The sequence below is a fragment of the Mesoplodon mirus genome, assembly GCF_964341445.2.
Source record: "Mesoplodon mirus genome assembly, chromosome: 10".
NCBI lineage: Eukaryota > Metazoa > Chordata > Mammalia > Artiodactyla > Ziphiidae > Mesoplodon > Mesoplodon mirus.
In genome coordinates, this window is record NC_138986.1 from 42,896,566 (window position 1) to 42,919,433 (window position 22,868).

At 38.7% G+C, this 22,868-nt stretch overlaps 1 protein-coding gene across 1 annotated transcript in view; it reads left to right on the top strand.

The window, feature by feature from the left end:
• The first annotated feature begins 292 nt into the window (after positions 1-292).
• GOPC (golgi associated PDZ and coiled-coil motif containing) overlaps positions 293-22,868 on the top strand; it is a 42,845-nt gene continuing 20,269 nt past the window's right edge. Inside the window, exon 1 of the mRNA XM_082633746.1 lies at positions 293-799. Within this exon, the coding sequence (XP_082489872.1) occupies positions 512-799 (288 nt within the window). The 5' untranslated portion in view covers positions 293-511. The remainder of the gene's footprint in view (positions 800-22,868) is intronic.

Below are 22,868 nucleotides of genomic sequence, written 5' to 3' on the forward strand. Positions count from 1 at the left end.
CCCGGACGACTCTAGAACGGCTCCCACCCACTATTAAGTCAAACGGGTGGAAGCTGTTCCTCTCTGCGACGTGGACAACCTTCTCTTCCTAGGGCCTTTCCAACTTGAAACCCAACACCACGCGCCTCGGTTTCTCGGGGATTTAAGCAGGAGTTTGCCAGATGTCAATATGGCCGCTGACAGGCGGTCCCAAGCAGAGGCTTTTCATAGGCCAAGGTCGCACCCCAGCCCCGCCCATTTCATCCCTCCTGGCTGCGTCCGCCGAGGCCTTCGATACGCATGCGCGGCGAAGGCGGGCCGAGAGGTGGGACGGCCCGCGTCTTCCGTGTGCCGCCGCCACCGCCGACGCCTCAGCTTCGCCGCTCCTTCCCCTCCGGGGCTGCATAGCCGGCGTTAACCGCGCAAGGGTTAAGAGAGGGGACCGACGGAGCGTGTTCCCGCAGGCCCATCAGTTCCTCTCGCGGGTGGACTGCGAGGTCAGCAGCAGTCGGGGGAGGCCATAGACGGCGCCATGTCGGCGGGCGGCCCATGCCCGGCAGGAGCCGGCGGGGGCCCAGGAGGCGCCTCATGCGCCGTGGGGGTCTCCCCCGGCGGGGTATCCATGTTCCGGTGGCTGGAGGTGCTGGAGAAGGAGTTCGACAAGGCCTTCGTGGATGTGGATCTGCTCCTGGGCGAGATCGATCCGGACCAGGCGGACATCACTTATGAGGGGAGACAGAAGATGACCAGCCTGAGCTCCTGCTTTGCGCAGCTTTGCCACAAAGCCCAGACTGTGTCCCAAATCAACCACAAGCTAGAGGTGAGCTGTGGGCGCTGGAGGGGGTGGCATTCAACTCCAGTCATCAGACCTCATTTAACGCACCTGTGAAACGACCCTAGAAAACTGCTAGCCGGCGCACCTGGGCTTCCTACGTGACGGGGGAGTGCGCGCGCGCGCAGGAAAGGAGTGAGGTGAGGTTAGAGCAGAAAAAGGTGTGTGGACTGACGTGTGGGTCTCCCGGGACCCTGTCGTCCACCTTCCTTATATCTCTGTGAGGAGGAAGCAGGAACTAATTACTCCAGCCTACTTGTGCCTGTTACGTTAACAGATCTCAGACTTAACTGAAGCTCAGAGATTCTGTCATAAGAATACTTCAGCTCACCTTTTAACATTTGAGTTTTTAGATCTACTTTCACATTGATAAACTAGGTTTGTATGTCACCAGATAGACACAGTCCTGATTATTTTTAACTATTTCAGGTCAATTTCTGTTGTTGCACACAGACGTACTGTTCCTTGCCTGCACGAACTATTTAGGGGAATATGATCAGAGCTGTTAAGAAAAGTTAGTGGGATAAGCAAGACGGTATCAGTGTCTATTTCAGTTTACAGTTAGTTGGTCCTTAAGTTACAGGCACATCCCTCCAGAGCGCCCTACAATTATTCAGCTGACTTCTAACATTGAGATTTTGTCTGTACTTTACTATCTTTCCCAAAGTCTGGGTTTATTTTTGAGAGTGTGTGAAGGATGATCATTTGCTTTAGTCTCTAATCTTGGTTGTGGGTGTGAGTGCAGTGGTGGTGCTTCCAAAAAAAACCCCCAAACCTACCATTTTTGCAGAAAATTAAATTTTTACAATATTTAGAAATCATGATAGATTACCATTATTACATAAAGATCATTTTCTAACTAGATAATTTAAATAAGAGAATGGGTCTTTCATTTTAAAGTAGGTAAAAATAGGATAATAAATGATGTGCACAGCTCTTTGAACATTAGATTTTGTGAGAAATCATCGTTACTATCAGTTGTGGTGATTGAGAATGCCCATTGGATCCAAATCAATATGAATATCAGAAATTCATCCTCTCCTTGCTTAGTGGGTAGCATTCTTTCTCTTTCCTGTCAGTCCTGAAAAAGGTGGTATAACTTAGCTTTGATTAGCATAGAATTGCATATGGGAGATTTTGTGACTTTTGTTCACTGAAAGGACTGTTAATTTCTTTCATCCTTTCTGAAAAGGTTGGAAGTGTTGATATGAAGCTAATCACTTCTTAATCTAGGTATATGAAAATGCCTCTTGAATTCTTGCTTTAGTGGTAGTTTCTAGAAGATGGTTATTCATGTAGTGAAATTGCATTTGTTGGTCTTTAGAAATAGTACTTCAGCTTTAAATAACAGAGCAAGAGTAGCTTTTGCTACTCTACAACTGAGAGTATTTACGGAGATAAACAGATTTTAAAAAGTGAAACAAGATCTAATTCATTTTTTAAATGACTTAAGGAAACTTTAAAGTGCTATTTGGATGTCAGATATAAAACCTAATTTTGGAGAAATGATTGTTCTATGAGCAGGAGGTGATGCTCAGTTTTTATCATCTTTAAATATTTTAAATGAGTACTCAGAGCTATAATAAATTATGCATGTTCTTTTTTAGAAATTATAATTACATATTCTGATTCCATGTCCTGGCTTAGAAGGTGGCATTATTTCTCAAAATAAGAAATGCTAGCCTATCACAATGTGAGCATGTTTTTTCAACATGCTTGAAGCCTTTGATTTAAAGATCTTAGGAAATGGGGATTGTTTGTGTGTTTTTTCAGTTACAGTTGACTTCTCTGTCTGTGGGGTTATTCTTTCTATATTTAGCAGTTTCTACAGTTTTCATGGAATTTGTGTGTATTGCTGAGGAGAGAGGTTCATTGTCAGTAGTGCTTTTCAAAGTAGATCTGCCATTGTATCATCTGCAGAATTTCAGAGGTTGCCCTGTGTACTGTTAGCAATCTTCTGAGATCTTGAAATTTTAGAAAAGATTTCCATACTTTCTTGCCCTGTTTTATTTCTTAGTAAGTGAATTGAATTAGTTCTATTGTTTTAAGGATATGGACATTGACATAATATTTGAGGTCACTTACAGTTTGATATAGCAGATGTGCACCAGTTTGGTGGTTTTAGAGATTAATACCTTAAACCATATTACCATAATAAAATATTTTTATAATCAAGAGAGGTACCTGCAGTATGAGTAACTTATGATATATTTAAATTGGTCTTGAGTATCCTTCCAGATTGCCCTTCTTCTGCTCATTGTCTAATATAGTAGTTAGGAAAACAATTTTGCTACAGAAAAAGTCAAAGGTTACATTAAAAAATTACATATAAGTGACATCTATGTGACTGCTTTTTTCCATAAATTATATTTTGGGAGAGGGATATCTATGAGGGGAAGGGGAAGGCGGAGAATCCAGAATGTTTTGCGGTAGTGCATTTCGAATTACTCACGTCTCTTTTATACTTCCCACCTGCTTGAGAATCCTGCTATGATGAGCCACTTGGTGATAGCTGTGCTGGAGTCACAGGTACTGATCAGGAGGGTAGTAGCAGTAATGGTAATGGTAGCGGTGGTCGGTGTGTTGGAGTGGAGCAAAGGATGAGAACCAGTGCTTTAGAAAAACTCACCTCTCTGCCTTGAAGTACGGTGTTCTGCCTGTCCACCCCTTCCTTAAAGTAACAGCAGAACAATGTATCTTCTGTCATGTCCTCCTTTCCCTCAGCAATTGCTGAATAAGTATCTTTTTTGAAAGTGATTTACTGTTCACAGCCATCTAGAGCCACATTGAAAAAGAACTAATGACATACTTCCCTTTTACTGCTTTAAAGCTATTCTGATTTTGGTTTTTTTTTTTTAGTGTATCAGTTTTATTGCAATTTGTTTAACATTGGCTGTTAACTGCTCATTGAACAGTTTCAGTGCCATAAAATGGTAGGTTTCAAAAATAGTATCTCCCCCCCCCATAATCTGCCCCCATTCTCACCTGTCCATCCTTGGTCTTCTTTTTTTTTTTTTTTCCTTGGTCACTCGGTTTGTGGGATATTAGTTCCCCGACCAGGGATCGATCGAACCTGGGCCCCTGGCAGTAACAGCTCCTAATCCTAACCACTGAACCGCCAGGGAATTCCCCATCCTTGCTCTTTTTCAATAATTACTACATCGATTTCCCTTTGCCCTTCTACTTACTTACTTATACCAAGGCTATTCATATTTAGTTTCGTACTTGGATGAACTGGGCAGCATTCTAGACTAGTATAGGAAAGCTATTCTGTTTTTAAACAAGCGATGAGGCTGTTTTGCAGCATTGAACTTGAAGTTTAATATTGCTCCAATATATATTTATTGAGTGCTAATTATGCACCATATGCTGTGTTGGACACTTGAGTTACAATGGAGAGCAAAAACGGACATAATCATCACTGTTATGGAACTTGGATTTTATTGGAATTTGTTGAAATAATTATCATATAAATGTGAAATTCCAACTTGGAGGTACATAGAGTAATGAGAACCTATTCTGGGGCATCAAGAAAGTCTTCTTTGAGGAAGACTATTGAGTTAAGACATAAAGGATGAGTAGGAATTAATTAGGCCAAGAGAAATAGGAGCATCATTCAACATTCTGGTAGAGAGAGAACACGATGTAGAAGGCACCTGTGATGGGCGAGTGCTAATGCATTTGAAGAACTGAGAGTTGGTATGTGTTATAACAGCATAGGGCAAAAGAAGTGAGATGCAAAATAAGTTTGAACAGGTAGGTAGGGACAATATCTACATGATTTTCTAGACCATGTAGTAGATTTGAGGGCTTTATCATAACAATGGGAAATGTTTTAAATTAGGTGGTAACCTCAGATAGGAGATTAGAATAGTTTACTCTGGCTATGATACGAGAGAATTTGGGGAAATAACAAGAATAAATGCAGAAAACCATTTAGGGGGCTCTTAATTCTGATCCATGTGAGATGAGGGGAGTAGGATAGCAGAGGTGGAGGAAAGTGTTCAGAACAAGAGAGATTTGAGAAGTAAAAATAAAATCTAGGGATGGGTTGGAACAGAGGGATGAGGGAATTCAGGATGACTCCAAGGTGTCAGTTGGCTGGATAAATGGATGGATATTATATATTGCTAGCAATACTATATCGCTAACTGTTGGTCAATTACTATGGGCCAGGCTCTGTGCTAGGCCTTTTATATATATTGATTCACCCAATTCTCAAAATAGTCCTGTGGGGTAGGTTTAGTATTGTTATTCCCATTTTACAGGGATTAAGTAAGGGGCCCAAGACTACAGAACTAGAGAAACCAAGCTCTCCAAAAACACATTTATGTCTGGCTGGGGAAGGAGGAGGTGGAGAGAAAAAAAACAAGCAGGAAAAGTTGAGTGTGGCTGGATAGCCAGGAGGGGGAGGGGGAGTTCAAGTGAGGTATTGTTTTCTTCTTTTTTTTAATGGAAAAATAAACTTAAACATGTTTACAAGCCAATGAGAAGCATCTAGTTGAGGGAAAATCTGAATATTCTAGAGAAAGAGAGGATAATTAGTAAGATTTCTGAGTGAAGATGAAATCCAAAATACATGTAGAGAGAATGGCTTTATATTGAAAGGACAGCTATTATACTTAAAGGGAAAGGAGAGATGATAAGCACAGAAGCGGGAGTGTTTTGTGTGACGGCTTCTTTATTCTCTGTAGAATAGGAGCCTGGGACAACTGCTGAAAGTGGGTGAAAGTAAGAGCTCGAGGAGAGTGAAAAAGATTTGAAATAGTAATGGAAGAGTGGGAGAGCAAGTCAGCCAGAGAAATAGAAGGACTGCCAGACAATGCTGAGGACTAATTTGGAGTTATCATAAATTCATGGTACAACCAGTCTGCCCTGTCGTATGACTTTCTCTGGCAATACAGGCACAGTAATGAGAGTAATAATTGAGTTCAACCAGTGCTGTGGCAAGGAGTTTGCTATATAGACAAGAGTATTATTGAAATGAAAATGGTATTGGGGAAGAAGAAAAGGAGATAATCTTTAAAGGAGTAGAAATAGTATTTGATTATTATCTAGATGCAAAGGAAGAGGAATGGTTAAGGATGATACCACATTTCTGTTTGGGAAATATGTTGGTTGATACCTACAGTGGCTTGAATAGTGCTCCCCCGCCCAAATTTGTGTCTACACAGAACCTCAGAATGTGACCTTATTTGGAAATAGGGTCTTTACAAATGTAATTAATATAAGGATGGAGATGAGGTCATAGCAGATTACAGTGGGTCCTAAATCCAGTGAGAGTATCCTCCGAGGATACACAGGGACACAGAGAAGAAGGCTCTGTGAGGATGGAATAAGAGATTGGAGTGACATGTCTACAAGCCAAGAAATGCCAAGGATTGCTGGCAACCACAGTGTTAGGAGACAGGCATGGGACAGTTCTCTTTCAGGGTCTCCAGAAGGCACCAACCCTGCCAGTGCCTTGATTTGGGGCTCCTGCATCCTGAACTGTGAGAGAGTAATTTTTGTTCTTTTAAGCCACCAAGTTTGTGGTAATTTGTTATGACAACCCTAGGAGACTTACACCATTCACTGAAGTAAGGAATCCAGGAGAAGGAGTGGGTCTGGCAGGAAAGATAATGGGTTGAGTTTAGGAGGTTGGGCATGGTTAAGGTCCTTATCCCTTTTTTGCATATTCCTAACATAGCTTCCTAATTGCTTCTTACCCCCTCCAAATCATCCTCTCATTGCCAAAATCATTCTAAAGTGATTCATATTAATGGTTCATATCAAAAGGCAAGTCTGACTACGTCACTCTTCTTTGTATACCTCCCTATTACTTACTGGCTAAAATTCAAACTCTGTAGTGTGTTGATCAGTGTCCAGTCTGTCTGTCCTCATCTCTTGTCACCCCTTCTTAGCTGCTTTTGCCTCAAATAAAACTGGTTTATTTGCATTTCTCTAAATAGGCCTGCTCCTTCATGGCATCTCTACTTTGGCACAGGCTTTTGTGTATAATACCTTCTCTGTCCCCTTTGTCTACAGTGTCAAACACCCACTCATCTTTCAGCACACCACTTACATCACCATCTCTGTGAAGGCTTTCCTCACCCAACTCCTCTCTGCTCTCTATAGGCAGAGGCTGTCTTAACACCTTGAACTTGCTTGGGCTGTTACAAGATATGTTATTATACATTGTACTATAACTTGTGGTTGCCACACTTCTCTACATCTAGAAGGTAAGCTCTTTGAAGGCCAAGACTTTGTCATAAGTGAAATAATCTGAACTATCAAGTGCTTGTGAAAGCTGACTTTTGGTGGTAGCATTATCTGTTTGTGAACCCATTTTGGTTTCTAAGAATTGGTTGGTAGTTTTTTTCTCCATGATATCAAGTTGATTTATACGTGGATTACAGAATTGGTGTTTGGCCCCTTTTAAAAAGGGGCCAATTTTTGGAAATTTGGAACTCACACATTAAACACCAACCTTTTTGACCCACTTACATTCTTATCTCACTTGCTAGGGGTTTTCACATCTCAGACCTTTCCCTTTCCCTACTCCATGTATTAGCTGATCTCCGTTCAACATTCAGGTAGACTTCTACTGTCTGACTCCCTTTGTTTCTTTTTGAATTGGTTCATCACACATGCCTGTACACTAGTGTTTACAACACTTTACATCATAATTGAAAATTTATTTTTTATCTCTTTCTACTAGACAGTAAAATCCTCAAGGGCAGAATCCATGTCTTATTCATCATTTTGTCTCCAGATCCTGGCACACTGTGTATATTCAATAAATGTTTATTTGAATGAATAAATTATTTGAAACAACTTTAGTTGCCTCATTCTGCCATGAGTCCTCAAAGTTTATCAATAATCATTCTGTAATACAAGTTTCATGAGAGCTGGGATGGTGTCTGTCTTGTTGACTCTACTATCCATTTTGTCTAACATAGGGCCCACCATATTAGTGAAAGACTGAATCAATCACAAAGATATGGTTTGTTAGTTAATATTCATGGTATTCCATTTTAAGAAAAATTTGAAACTGACTAAAAATAACTTTAAACATCATTACATTAGAGTATTGAGTATGGATTTAGTGTACTTTTGACATTTCTAGTACATTTGGTAGGTTGATTCTCCTCATCCCACCTCGAGTTTGATTATAGAGCAGCTGAATTCTTTAACATTAAAATGAAAACAGAAAACATTTTATCTTGTTTGGAACTTCATTTTGAGGTTTAAAGTACTTTAACTTTTAAAAATACATCATAGACTTATCTACTTGTCTCCATTTCAAATTCCCCAACTCTAGTTCTGTCACATTGTCTCCCATGTTACACACAGCTGCCTTTTTTTTTTGGCTGTGTTGGGTCTTCATTGCTGTACGTGGGCTTTCCTCTAGTTGCTGTGAGTGGGGGCTACTCTTCATTGCGGTACGTGGGCTTTCCTCTAGTTGCTGTGAGTGGGGGCTACTCTTCATTGCGCACGCGGGCTTCTCATTGCTGTGGCTTCTCGTTGCAGAGCACGGCTTCAGTAGTTGCAGCACGTGGGCTCAGTAGTTGTGGCTCACGGGCTGTAGAGCGCAGGCTCAGTAGTTGTGGCACACGGGCTTAGTTGCTCCGTGGCATCTGGGATCTTCCCGGACCAGGGCTCAAACCTGTGTCCCCTGCATTGGCAGGTGGATTCTTAACCACTGCGCCAGCAGGGAAGTCCAGCTGCCGTTTTTAAAACATAAAGTTGATCGTGTCATTCTGCTTTAAATTCCTCAATTGAACTTTGAATAAATTCAGGCTCCTTATCACTGATAAGCTCTGTGTGATCTGACCTCTGGATAGCCCTCCAATGACATATCTTTATTTCCTCTTATTCTGTATGGCCCAGGCCACATGGGTCTCCTTTCAGAAACTCTAAGACAATAATTCTTAAACTTTTTGGTCTTAGGACCCCTTTAAATTATTAGATCCCCAAAGAGCTTTTTTTTTTTTTTTTTCTAAATATGGGTTATATCTACTGGTATTTACTGTGTTAGAAATTACAACTGAGAAAACTGTAAATATTACATCAGTTAAAAATAGCAACAGTAGGGCTTCCCTGGTGGCGCAGTGGTTGAGAGTCCGCCTGCCGATGCAGGGGACACGGGTTCATGTCCCGGTCCGGGAAGATACCACGTGCCGTGGAGCGGCTAGGCCCGTGAGCCATGGCCGCTGAGCCTGCGCGTCCGGAGCCTGTGTTCCGCAACGAGAGAGGCCACAACATTGAGAGGCCCGTGTACTGCAAAAAAAAAAAACAACAACAATAAACCCATAAATAAACCCAATAAACCCATTACATGTTAATATCATTATTAATGAAAAAATAACTATACTTTCCAAAAAATTATGAGTATTATTATTTATTTATTTATTTATTTATTTATTTATTTATTTTGCGGTACACGGGCCTCTCCCGTTGCGGAGCACAGGCTCCAGACGTGCAGGCTCAGCAGCCATGGCTCATGGGCCTAGCCGCTCCGCAGCACGTGGGATCTTCCCGGACCAGGGCATGAACCTGCGTCCCCTGGATCGGCAGGCGGACTCTCAACCACTGCGCCACCAGGGAAGCCCCTGAGTAGTATTATTTTATATTAAAAATTTAAAAATATATATCTGGTTTAATAGAAGATAGCTGGACTCTCACATCTGCTTTCAAACAGTTATGGTATGTGGTTTTGGTTATAGGAAGAAAATTTGACCTCACAGAGAAGTAGCTCAATCAGGGAGGAGTATTTTAGTAGCCATTTCAGATAACTGTGGATATTCTTCTTTGATAGTAAAAGGTAGTTTCTTAAAGGTTAGTTACAATGTGGAGTCTGAAACCCTATCAATGAACTTTTCATACACCGTTACATTAAAATACATTGGTCTATCTTTGTAGCCTTTGAATGGATCTTTTACCAAGGCATGATTTTAACATTGTGCATTGGTCATTTTGAAAATATTGGTTTTCTGAGTTATCCAGATCTTCCAAATGTGGACACATCGCATTATACAATATCAAAAAATCACATTTGTTAATATCTGCAGTCTCATGAGAAGAATCTGTAAGTATTAAGAAGCTGTCAAGCTTATGGTGATGGATTCCAATTTTCCAAAATTCTAATTCTCACTTTGAAAGTATAAGTTCTTGTCATTGCCAACAAATGCTCTCAGTTGTTTTCCTTGAAATAACAGATTCACTTTATTCTCAAGAACATGTCTGCCAAATATATTAATCTTAATAACCACAGTTTGTTCTTCTTTCAAATAATTATGGTGTTCCAAGAAAAAAATGTTCCGTTTTGCATCTCAAGCAGTTGCATAATTGCTTTTCCTGAGACAACAGGATAGTTTGATATGCAGCAGGTATGCTTTATGTATGCTTTATGTATGCTTCCCATTTCATCACACAGAATATTAAAAAGACTTACTCAAGGTTGAGATTTTTAGAAATTAATAATTTTATTGCTTTATCAAGGACATTCTTAAGTGATTTTTTGGGGTTTGTTTTTGTTTATTTGTTTTTTATAAATTTATTTATTTATTTATTTTTGGCTGTGTTGGGTCTTCAGTGCTGTGCTTGGGCTTTCTCTAGTTGCGGTGAACGGGGGCTACTCTTCGTTGCGGTGGGCGGGCTTCTCTTGTTGTGGAGCACGGGCTTTAGGCACGCACTTCAGTAGTTGCAGCACGTGGGCTCAGTAGTTGTGGCGCATGGGCTCTAGAGTGCAGGCTCAGTAGCTGTGGTGCAAGGGCTTAGTTGCTCCGCGGCATGTGGGATCTTCCCGGACTAGGGCTCAAACCCATGTCCCCTGCATTGGCAGGTGGATTCTTAACCACAGTGCCACCAGGGAAGTCCTTGTTTTTTGTCTTTGTTTTGTTTTGACTGCGAGTGCGTGAGAGTGAAGAGTACAGTGACTGCTGGTAGTTTGGTGCCACTGCATTGACTTGTGTTGTAAGCATTCTATTCATAGTTGCTTTTGTATCTTCGGTACAATGTCAACACAATGAAAAAGGCAATTAATATTTTATTATAATGGAAAAGGCAATTAATATTTTATTATTATGAAAATAGTTTTGACCTTGTGGATGCCCTGAAATGGTCCCATAGACCTGTGAGAACTGCTGCTCTGATAATAACCGAAACACTTCCCAGAAGAATAGCCATACACTCCCACCCCACTAATTCTGATTCTCTTTGCTTTCCTATAGCTTATTATGGTTTGTAGTTATGTATATTACTACTGGCTTTGTAATGACCTCGGGCAAGTTACCTAACCTCTGTGCTTCACTCTCCTTCTCAATACAAAAAGTATCTTTGAGGATTATTGCGAGGATTAGGACAATTAAAACATGAATATGTTCAAAACAGTGCCTGGCGCACGGTTAATACTATTATTATATATGCCATTCAATTTCTTTATGAGCTGCCTCCTGCACAAGGCCACTGAAGCTCTGCAGGGCAAGATCCACATTTGTTTTGTCTACCAGTGTATCCCTAGAACCCAGCCTAGAACCCTAGAACCCAGAACCCTGCTTGGCATACATTGGTGCTTAATAAATACATGTTGAATGAATGTGTGATAGTGTGGGAGACTAAAACTAAAAATATGTTTGCTTGTCTTGAACTGTAGAACACTTTGGGGAGAAATAATGACAGATGAAGTTTGCGGTCTTTATGCTAGGATTGGAAATTGGAGCAAATAGGTGGAGTTTTCTCACAGAACTTTCATAAGCCAAATGAACAGACTGTTTCAAGAGCTGACATGTAATAAAAAAGAATATTATTTTTTATCTTGAGGGATGACAGAGATTTTTATCTTTGACCTTTGAATATATTTTCTGTTTGGTCGCAGTCTTTGCTTTAGAACAGGCTCATTGGCTTTTTATGATCTTCGATAGTAGGGCAGCACTAACCATCCTGGGCACAGGAAGAAAAGACAAAATAGAGGAAGATTCTTTTTTTTTTTTTGCGGTATGCGGGCCTCTCACTGTTGTGGCCTCTCCCGTTGCGGAGCACAGGCTCCGGACACACAGGCTCAGCGGCCATGGCTCACGGGCCCAGCTGCTCCGCGGCATGTGGGATCTTCCTGGACCGGGGCACGAACCCGTGTCCCCTGCATCGGCAGGCGGACCCTCAACCACTGCACCACCAGGGAGACCCGAGGAAGATTCTTTATAAAGGAGTTGGTTAAATTAAATGAGCTCTAAGACTTTGTTCAGCTATTTTGAAGAAGTAGAAGAAAGAAAGAGAATGGATCAAAATGCTTTCATTAGTTACATTATCACCTTGAAGAATGGTTCTGCCTCTGCTGTCTGTCAGGTATAAATAGCTTAGGATCTTTTATATAAGAATCTCTATACTAGATTCTTTTAACAGTTTCGATCGAAGAAAAAAAAGACAGTCTCACCAGATAAAATGGCATTGCTTCTTTAAATGAGGCAAGGAGAATTCTATAATCTGTAAACGTTCTCCTATTAATAGGAGACTCAGTATTTAATACTCAACTGTAATAAGATGTCTTTTTTTTTACAGTCATATCTTGCCATCTCTGTATGATTTTTTATTTTTTTACATTTGTTTTATTGCTCTTATGAGCTTTAAAGCCTTTTGGTAAGTAGGTGGGTGTAGATGATAAATTTTAGGTATTGGCATTAAATGGTATAATTGCTAGAGATTAAATTCCAATCTGTACTTTTCATCCTAAACTGCATTTGCAAATATTAAAAACATACAGACATTTAAAAGCATAATCGTTTCTTTTTAATGATGTGATTACCTTTTGTACACTATTTTATTTTATTTTATTTATTTTTAGATGTTGGAGATAGGAGTTTATTTATTTATTTATTTATTTATTTTTGCTATGTTGCGTCTTCATTTCTGTGTGAGGGCTTTCTCTAGTTGTGGCAAGCGGGTGCCGCTCTTCATCGCGGTGAGTGGGCCTCTCACTTTCGAGGCCTCTCTTGTTGCAGAGCACAGGCTCCAGACGCGCAGGCTCAGTAGTTGTGGCTCACGGGCCTAGTTGCTCCGTGGCATGTGGGATCCTCCCAGACCAGGGCTCGAACCCGTGTCCCTTGCATTGGCAGGCAGATTCTCAACCACTGCTCCACCAGGGAAGCCCTGTACACTGTTTTAAAACAAAAGGTGTGGAAGCAATTTGTAGGTAAATGTGAGATAATATTTACATCTTTATCAGCAGCTTTCTATGCTATGGTTCATAACAGTTAAACTGCTATTTGAAGTCAACTATTTTCTTTGTAATTCTTACAGAGAATACAACTTGGAGTATGTGTGCTTTTGTGTGCATGTGTGTGCATGCCTACACATGTGTCTGTGTATGCACGTGAGTTCCAGTGTGTGTGTGTGTGTGTATGTGTATGTGCATGTGTATGTGCATGCATTTGGGTGTGTGAAGGGTGGGGCTGGCTAGGTGGGTGATGTTCAGAGTAGTCTCTTGCTTAGAGCCCTGTCTAGTTCTGAGATTTGGGAATGTGATCTCATTCGGAACTCATGGACACCTTCCTTTCCATTTTTCCTATTACTGCCAGAATTATAAAGGATGTCAGGAGGTCTGAGTTTTAATCCCATGCAATTTGTCATTTAGGACAACTCACCTAATCTCTTTGGGCCTCAATTCTTCATGTGCAAAATAAAGATGTTTTACCAGATTTTTAGTTTAGGTTCTTAGATCTTCTAAAATATTAAAAGAGCTATATGAAAGGCCAAAACCAATAAGTGAGCTAGATCCAAGTTCCCTGCTGTATGATGTTTGCTAATTTCTTGTCTTAGTTTAATCCTCCCCAGAACAAGAGGTTTTTGAGGGGTGCTTAACGTAAAGTAATTGGCATTTTAATCTATACGACAGTTAAATAAAAACTAGCCTTCGGACTTCCCTGGTGGCGCAGTGGTTGAGAGTCCGCCTTCCGATGCAGGGGACACGGGTTCGTGCTCCGGGTCCGGGAGGATCCCACATGCCGCGGAGCGGCTGGGCCCGTGAGCCATGGCCACTGAGCCTGCGCATCTGGAGCCTGTGCTCCGCAATGGGAGAAAAAAAACTAGCCTTTGTTTAGAAGGAAAAAGTGCAGCTGTTGTGTAGTTTTTTAAATAAATTTATTTATATTTTATTTATTTATTTTTGGCTGTGTTGGGTCTTTGTTGCTATGCGCGGGCTTTCTCTAGTTGCAGCGAGCGGGGGCTACTCTTCGTTGTGACGCGCATGCTTCTCATTGCCGTGGCCTCTGTTGTTTCGGAGGCATGTGGGCTTCAGTAGTTGTGGCACGCGAGCTCAGTAATTGTGGCACACGGGCTTAGCTGCTCTATGTCATGTGGGATCTTCCCAAACCAGGGCTCGAACCCGTGTCCCCTGCATTGGCAGGTGGACCTTTAACCAGTGCACCACCAGGGAAGTCCTGTTGTGTATTTTTAGAAGATTATATGGACAGAGGATTAAGGTCTAGACAGAGTAGAATAATAGGAAACTCTGAATAAAAAATTACTTAGATTTTGGTGCCACAGAGTGGAATCCAGAAGTTAAGAATTATATTAGAAAGGAATTAGCCTGATGGAAAAGAGTTTGAGAGAAGAAATAGAATAGTAATGACTGCATTTACAAATAAATGGTAATGATAATCCTTAAAATTTGTTTAAATACACTGCCTCTCTATCTGTCTTTTTCATTCCTGGGAATACTTCATTCCTATGTTGCAGAATATGCCCTGAAGTTTCATATATCTCCCCACTCCATTCCAGCTGATGGTGGAGATCCAGGGACCACATTTTTTTTTAACTAATTTTTTTAAAAAATATTTATTTACTTTACTTAGGCTGTGCCGGGTCTTAGTTGCAGCATGCAGACTCTTAGTTGCGGCATGCAGACTTCTTAGTTGTGGCATGCAGACGTCTTAGTTGCAGCATGCGGACTCTTAGTTGTGGCATATGGACTCTTAGTTGCAGCATGCACATGGGATCTAGTTCCCTGACCAGGGATCGAACCAGGGCCCCCTGCATTGGGAGCACAGAGTCTTACCCACTGGACCACCAGGGAGGTTCCCAGGGACCACATTTTGAGAATCACTACCTTAGAAAATCTCACCATTGGTTGCTTAATGGCCTTTAAATGACGGCCATGGTCTTAAGGCTTAGAGATCCTCCTAGAGTGAGGTCATTTTGTCCTTGATGAGTTCTAGGGAAAGAGTATCCTGATGGTCAGCTTTGTTTTATTTTATTTTATTTTATTTTTTCTGTAAATGAATCCACGATCAAATGTAGGAAAGTGAAGAGATTGGGTTAACTGGTTGATTAACTGGTTTTGATTTTGCTTTTTAAAAGATTTTTTTGGATATCACTTGAAAATTTAAGAGTTGAAGGTTGAAATTAACTGTTTATTAATTTTCACTCTTTGCTCATTATAGTGTTGCCAAGGTAAGACAGTGAGGTGAAAGATGCTCGCCTTTTTTTTATGGTCAAGCTAGTTTTTAGTCTGTTATTTACTAGCTGTGTGATCTTGGGCAAATTGCTTAAACTCTGATTTCCAGTTTCCTTAGCTATTAAAAAAAAAAGAGAGTATGATGATAAGAATTAACAGATGGCGCATGGTACGTGAATGCTTGCCATATGGTAGGTAAATGCTTGCTTTATGGTAGCTGTGAATATTGCTAGTAAGTCAAACATAGGTATTGTAGCTGTAGAAACACATTTTTCCTTATGGCTAACTGCTTGATAATACTTTTACTACCTTGCCCTGGGAGTAAGAATTGGGTTCAAAGTGCTGTTTTGCTACTGACCATTTGGGTAGCCCTAGAAATAAAAGCAGCTTTGATGGGCCTTGGTTTTATTATCTAAATAGTAATCGTCATAATCATAGTTTTTATGTTCTCTAAGATCTCTTTGATTATAAAATTCTGTGATATTAGGAGGTTAGCCATTGAATAAAATATGGAAAGTTCTAATCTTCACATAAAATTTACCATTAACTAACTTTTCTTAGCAGCTAAAACGCTTATATCATAGACAAGAAAAGAGTTATTTAAATATTATGAAGTTTAGAGTAAACTTGAAACACTTGTTTTGTTCCAAAATAATTAAATTGGGCTTTGAACTTTGATACCTGCGTCCTTGCTTTGTAAAGAATTTTTACTTAATTTTTTAAAATTTGAGCGACCTCTTGAGAAATTATTTCACTTAATGAATGAGTCCATGTTTCTAGTAGGCCACTTTCAGAAAACCTCCATACTACCCTGTTTTTTCCTTGCCTTTTTAGAATACAGTCGCTTCTGATTTGAATATTAGTCTGCCAAATTAATTAATGAATACCACTTGTGCCTCTTTAGCATCTTTCTTAATGCCAGTTTTACTCAGTTATTAATAAATCATGAGATTTTTGGTTTGAAACATAAATCATAGTGGGACAACCAGACAGTATACACCTCTTGAAACACACAGTGTACTTCTTGCCACAGACATTTAAGTACCATAGTTCCTCAGTATTTGCAGGGGATTGGTTCTGGGCCTCCCCACCCATACCCCTGCAGATGCCAAAATCCAAGGAAGCTAAAGTCCCCTTTATAAAATGGCGTAGTGTTTGCATATAAGCAACACACATCTTCCCGTATATTTTAAATCATCCCTAGATAACTTATAATACCTAATACAATATAAATGCTATGTAAATAGTTGCCAGCGTGAGGCAAATTAAGTTTTGCCTTTTGGAACTTTCTGGAGTTTTCTCTTCTGAATATTTTTGATCCACAGTTGGTTGAATCTGTGGATGCAGATTGCATAGGTATGGAGGGCTGACTGTAAATCTAATTAAACCTTTAGATCTACTTCTAGTTTATAGGAAATGTAAGGAATAGAGGAATATATAAGACAACACTGCAAAGAAACAGTAAGACAGATACAGAATGAAAGTCAATGTAATGAAAAAAAAAGATAAGGGTTGTTATAGATTAAATGACTTATTTTAAACTATTTCTGGGTAGATTTACTTCGGCATAAGCTTCATATTGCTCAAAAAGTGCATATTATTCAAATATGTATTTTCCTTTTGTGATTGTTTTATTTCAAAGATTATAAAACTCAATAGGTGTTTTTTTGACTAAGAAGGACTGTCTAGACCAGGCTCATTTGTACTTTAAAGGTGCAGTCTTCAGGGAATACTGAACATGCTAGTAATACGTGATTTTAAATTTTTATAATTTTTTTTTGGTGGGCAATTTGTTAAATTGATGCATATCTATAATACATTTTTATCATACGTGTAAGTTTTTTGCTTTTTTGTTTTTCTTTTCTAAGGTTTTTGGTTAGGAGTATTTGTGAAAGATGTGTAAAAACTGCTAAACTAACATTCTTTTCTGGAAGGCAATAGAAGTGAAGTTCTTCTTTATTTAATCTCTTGCATATGTTTATTATATTTAAAGAACAGAGTCAAGTACTAGTATTATTATTTACTTTAGCATTTAAATCTTAATGAAATTTGTTACTGCTTCAGATTCGTAATAAAAGGGCCAGCCCAATACATCAGCTCCTAGCCTGATGTGGCTATTGTGTGTTTGAAATATGGCTGGTCCAAATTCAGATGTGCTGTATGTGTAATATACATAATGGGTTTGAAGCCTGAGTATCAAAAAAAGAATGTAATATTTTAATCATTGTTTTATATTATTATATGCTTGAATGATATTTTAGATGTGTTGGCTTAAGTAGAATATATTATAAAAATTGATTTCACCTGTTTAATTTCACTTTAAAAATATTTATTTATTTATTTGGCTGTGCCAAGTCTTAGTTGCATCAGGCGGGATCTTTTTGTGGTGTGCGGGATCTTCAGTTGTGGCATGCAGGACCTAATTCCCTGACCAGGGATTGAACCCAGTTCCCCTGCATTGGGAGCGTGGAGTCTTAACCACTGGACCACCAGGGAGGTCCCTAATTTTACTTTTTAAAATGTGGCTGCTAGGGGACTTCCCTGGAGGTCCAGTGGTTAAGTCTCCGTGCTTCCATTGCAGGGGGCATGGGTTCAGCTCCTGGTGGGGAAACTAAGATTCTGTATGCTGCGCGGCACAGCCAAAACAATAAAGCAAAATAAAATAATAAATAAATAAAATGTGGCTACTAGAAAATTTTTAGTTACATATGTGGTTCATATTGAATTTCTGTTAGGCAGAGTGCTATACTAGAATATCACAGCTTTTCTATTGCAATGAAAACATGAGCTGAGGATTTCTGGTCTGAGAAGGATCACAGTGGATTGATAGTTTTAAATTTTAAAAAATCTTTTGTAAAAACAGAAAAACTAGAATAACAAAAACACCCCACAAAACCCAGTGATAGCCTCTTCAGCAAAACTAGATGAGGAGGGCATATCCTCACCCCAAAACATGGGTTGGTCAGGGTAGCAGGACCAACACAGATTGCATGTGGATAAGCACCTGTGGGGCAGAAGAAATAAATAATAGCAAGGGGACCCAGGCACAGAAATCACTAACAGAGCCCCAAAGGAGAAGACATCACTTTGGATGGGAAACTTGAGCAAACGATCTAAGAACAACTGGCAAAACTGCCACCAGGTTGCAGGAGAATGCAAAACAACCATGGGGACACACTAAGCAGCAGCAGGAAGATTAGAAAGTACTGGGGGTGGACTTTCAGAATCTCAGAAATTTCTAACAAAACTGCTTTTGAGAAAGACAGTCCAATTCTAAAGAAACACCGCTAGAAATAGAATCCAAATTCAGCAGGGTAGAAACATGAAGTTTGAAGTGAGGAGAGTTTGTATTCAAGATAGGGGAGGAATACATACATAGGAGGTTGATTGCAAAACAGTATTTCTGCCTACAGACAGGCCATTGTTTTAAATAGTTCAGTTTAAGGCCAGGGGTGGGAGCCCGCTAGCCTGAAGCTAGGAAAGCTCCCTACGCTCACCTCAAACCCCTCCATGGAAGTCTCCTCCTACCTAACATGTACTACATGAAAACCCATTTCATTTAAACATGAGTAACAGAAAAGGATTTTATTTAAACCCCATATAAATGTACTGTAATCAGAAAAGGCAAAAAATTAATAGAATAATGTGACAACAGACAACGAAGGCATATCAGAAAAATAAGGCTGCAAAGCAGTTGGAAACTGTAAACTGTTTTATAAAATAAAGGAAATTAATAATGTTATTCACCTATGAATAAAACAGAATAATTCGGAAATAGGAAAACTCAGAAGTAAAGTAATAAATAAAAAGAATACTTGCAGAACTTTGGGAAAAAAATAGGGAAAAAAATCATTTCAGAAGGGACCCTAATTTGGAAGAAGCATAAAAAATAGGCAATGCTGTAAGTACAGCAAGAGAAAGAGGATATACAAGGGGAAAACAGAAAGGATTTGAGAGGAAATTGCAAATATAAAAGATAGGGAAAGAATAATTAATATTAGTATAATTGGAGTCCCTGAAGAAGCATGAAACAAAACAAATATTTAAAACTTCTATCAACAAACTCTCATTTATTGCTGGTAGGAATGTAAAATGGTTCAGCCACCATGGAAAACAGTTTGATGGTTCCTTAAAAAGTTAAACACAGAATTATCATATGACTCAGCAATTCCACCCCTAGGTATATACCCAAAAGAATTGAACACACGTACACAAACAAATGTATGTACACATATGTTCATAGCAGCACTGAACATAATTGCCAAAAGATGGAAATAGCCCAATGTCCATCAACTGACGAATGGATAAACAAGTTGTGGTATATACATACAGTGGACTATATATATTATAGCTGAATTTTTATAGTTAAATATATTATTCAGCTCTAAAAAGGAGTGAAGAAGTACTGATACATGCTATAATATGGATAAACCTTGAAAACATGCCGAGTGAAAGAAGGCAGACACAAAAGGTCACATATTGAATGCTTCCATTTATGTGAAATATCTGGAATAGTTAAATCCATAGAGACAAAATGTGGATTGGTGGTTTCCAGAAGCTGGGGACAGAGAGAGTGGGGAGTGACTGCTTAACAGGTACGAGGCTTTCTTTGGGCGTGATGAAAATGTTTTGGAACTAGATACAGATGGTGACTGCACAACATTGTGATTATAATAAATGCCACTGAATTGTTCACTTTAAATGGTTAATTTAATGTTACATGAATTTTGCCTCAATAAAAAATAAAAAAATTACCAACCAATTCACTCTTAAAAACTATAACAGAGCATTGAATCTGCATGTTGAGAAGAGTACACATGGACCTAGAATGATTAACACCATGCTACATTTTAGTAAAATATGGGGTTAAAAATAAAGCAGACACAAGATCAAGTCACTTATAAGAGACAGAAAAGATTAGGATTTTGGACATTTGAATAGAAGTATTTCATACCAGAAGCCAAAGGAGCAACATATTTAAAATACTCAAGGAAAGAAAATATGAGCCAAAGATTTTATATCCAGCCAAACTGACTTCAGATATAAAGACCACAAATAAATAGTTATGAACATGCCAGAAATCAGGGAATACTGTTATGAGAGCTTTCTGAGAAATCTACAAGGCTAGAGAATGAGTTGAATTCATAGGAGCAGCTCTGGTAAAAGGTCTAGTGGTCAGCATAGAATTTATTTAATAGTGGAACTAAGACTATCAGTGTTAAGGATGAGAAAATATTTAAACATTACATATTGTATGCTCTGCAATATAAATACAGTGCAACTACCGAAAATGGGAGAAAAGAGTATCTTGAAAGTAGTATAAGCTTGATGATTGCTCATAGTTATTAGCTGAAATAGCAAGATAACGCTTTATTAAGATGCTGGAGAAGAGTAAGAAAAGGGGAAGAAAATGCTAATAGTTTCGTGACTGTTCATAGCAAGGATGTTATCTTAAATATAATCTAAAGAGGAAATTAAGGATATTATCTAAAAGTAATTATTAAAACAAAGTTACAGAGCTTCCAGAATACTAAAAAATATATATATTTTAAAATCTAGCAATAAGCAGTTAAGACCTTACATGTGTATGTGCTATTTACAACTATAAAATGAAAAATATGATGAAAGGTTAAAATAGACAAAATTATACCAGGTAAATGCAAATAAAATGAAAGTTGGAGTTGCAAACTTGATAACAGATAAGGTAGAGTTCAGGTCAAAAAGCATTTAATGTGGGGGAGGAAACTACTGACATATTGAGCTACATTGAAGTTAAGCACTCTGTTCATCAAAAGACACCTTTCAGAAAGTTAAAAGACAAGCCACAGAATGGAAGAAAGCAATTGTAACTCATACCCAATAAAGGACTTTATATTCATAATAATATGTGTGTATATCTGTGTGTGTATGTGTGTGTCGAGAGAGAGAGAGAACTATAAATCAATAAGAAAAAATGTATATAATGCTGTAGAAAAATAGGCAAGAGACTTGAATAGGCAGTTCACAAAAGAGAATATCCAAATGGTCAATAAACATATGAAAAGATGGACAACCTAATTAGTAATCAAGAAGTTTTCATTAAAACCACAATGAAATGCCACTACATTCCTACCAGAATGGCTAAAATTAAAAAGACTCACAATACCAAATGAAGGCAAGGTTGTGAAAGTATCAGAGTTCTCATATATGGTGGGCATGTCAGTTGCTACAATCATTTGGAAGACTGGCCTTTTCTGCTGAGGTTTAACATATTCATACTCTGTAAACCAGAAGTTTCCGTCCTAGATATATACTCACCAGAACTGTATTCCATAGAAAGCTATGTAGGGTGTTGCTAGTGTACCTGTCTTCACCTCCTGACCTGCACATATCATGTGGCTAAAATGTCATTGAGAGAAAATGTTCCACGGTTATATGGTGTTGATGGTTGCACAATTCTATGATTATACTAAAAGTCACTGAACGGTACACTTTAAAAGAGTGTGTTTTAATGTTATGTGAATTATATCTCAATAAAGCTGATATTAAAAACAAAAACAAAAATGTCATTGAGAGCATGTAGTGATTTCCTACCAGATTTAATCTCAGTTTTGGTTTATCATCCCAAGCCATTTGTTGTATCTAGCCTCACTTTCCTATCCAGTCTTGTGCAGTCTGTCAATGTACAGCCCCTCTCAGTAGTCTAATCTCCTTGCTAATAACATCTTCATATTCTAGTAAGTGCTTTCATATATAAGATTAATAATATGAAAATAGTCAAAGCCATGGGTATTATCCCTATTTTATTTTATTTATTAAAAAACATCTTATTTGATGTATGGTTGACTTAACAATATTACATTAATTTCAGATGAACAACAGAGTGATTTGATATTTTTATAGATTATACTCCATATAAAGTTATAAAATATTATCTATATTCCTTGTTGCTGTATATTACATCCTTGTATCTTATTTATTTTATACCTAGTAGATACTATCCTATTTTAAAATCAGGGAAACTTGAATGGACACAGAGTGATTTATCTGGAATCACAGGGCTAGTATTAGAATTTGTTTCAACTTCAAGATACTTATTAAGCATCTTTTATGTAGTAGACACTAGTTGGTGCAGTTGGGAGATTTAGGTAGATTCTAATTCTCTGGTCTCTCTACTCAGGGAATTTACCTACGTTGCTTCTAGTCTCTGTCTGCCCTTGCTAGTCTTCTCATCTCTTGACTGCTTTACTGCTCCTATTTGTCCTTGTTGTCATTTAACTTCAAAGCCCTTCTAAACTCTCTTTTCCTCACTAACCTTCTTTAAACCTTCCTTTACTTTGAATTTCTTGGGACCGGACCGATTCTAAATATATCTGTAACTTGCCACACATTTTTCTTTAGTTGGTTCGAATACATATTTATTACCTCAGTTGATAAGAAAGCTTCTCAAGGACATAAGTAATTATCACCTATAATTTAGAAAGTATTCCCCACAATTTTTTCCCCCTCATTGAACCAGCATACTTGTTGGCTCCATAGATACGTATTAGTAAAATTATGTTCAATAGAAAACTAAGGCCTTGCCTTGGTCTTTAACCCACTTGTTAGTTGGGAAGATCAAACACACACAAGGGATATGTCCTGTTT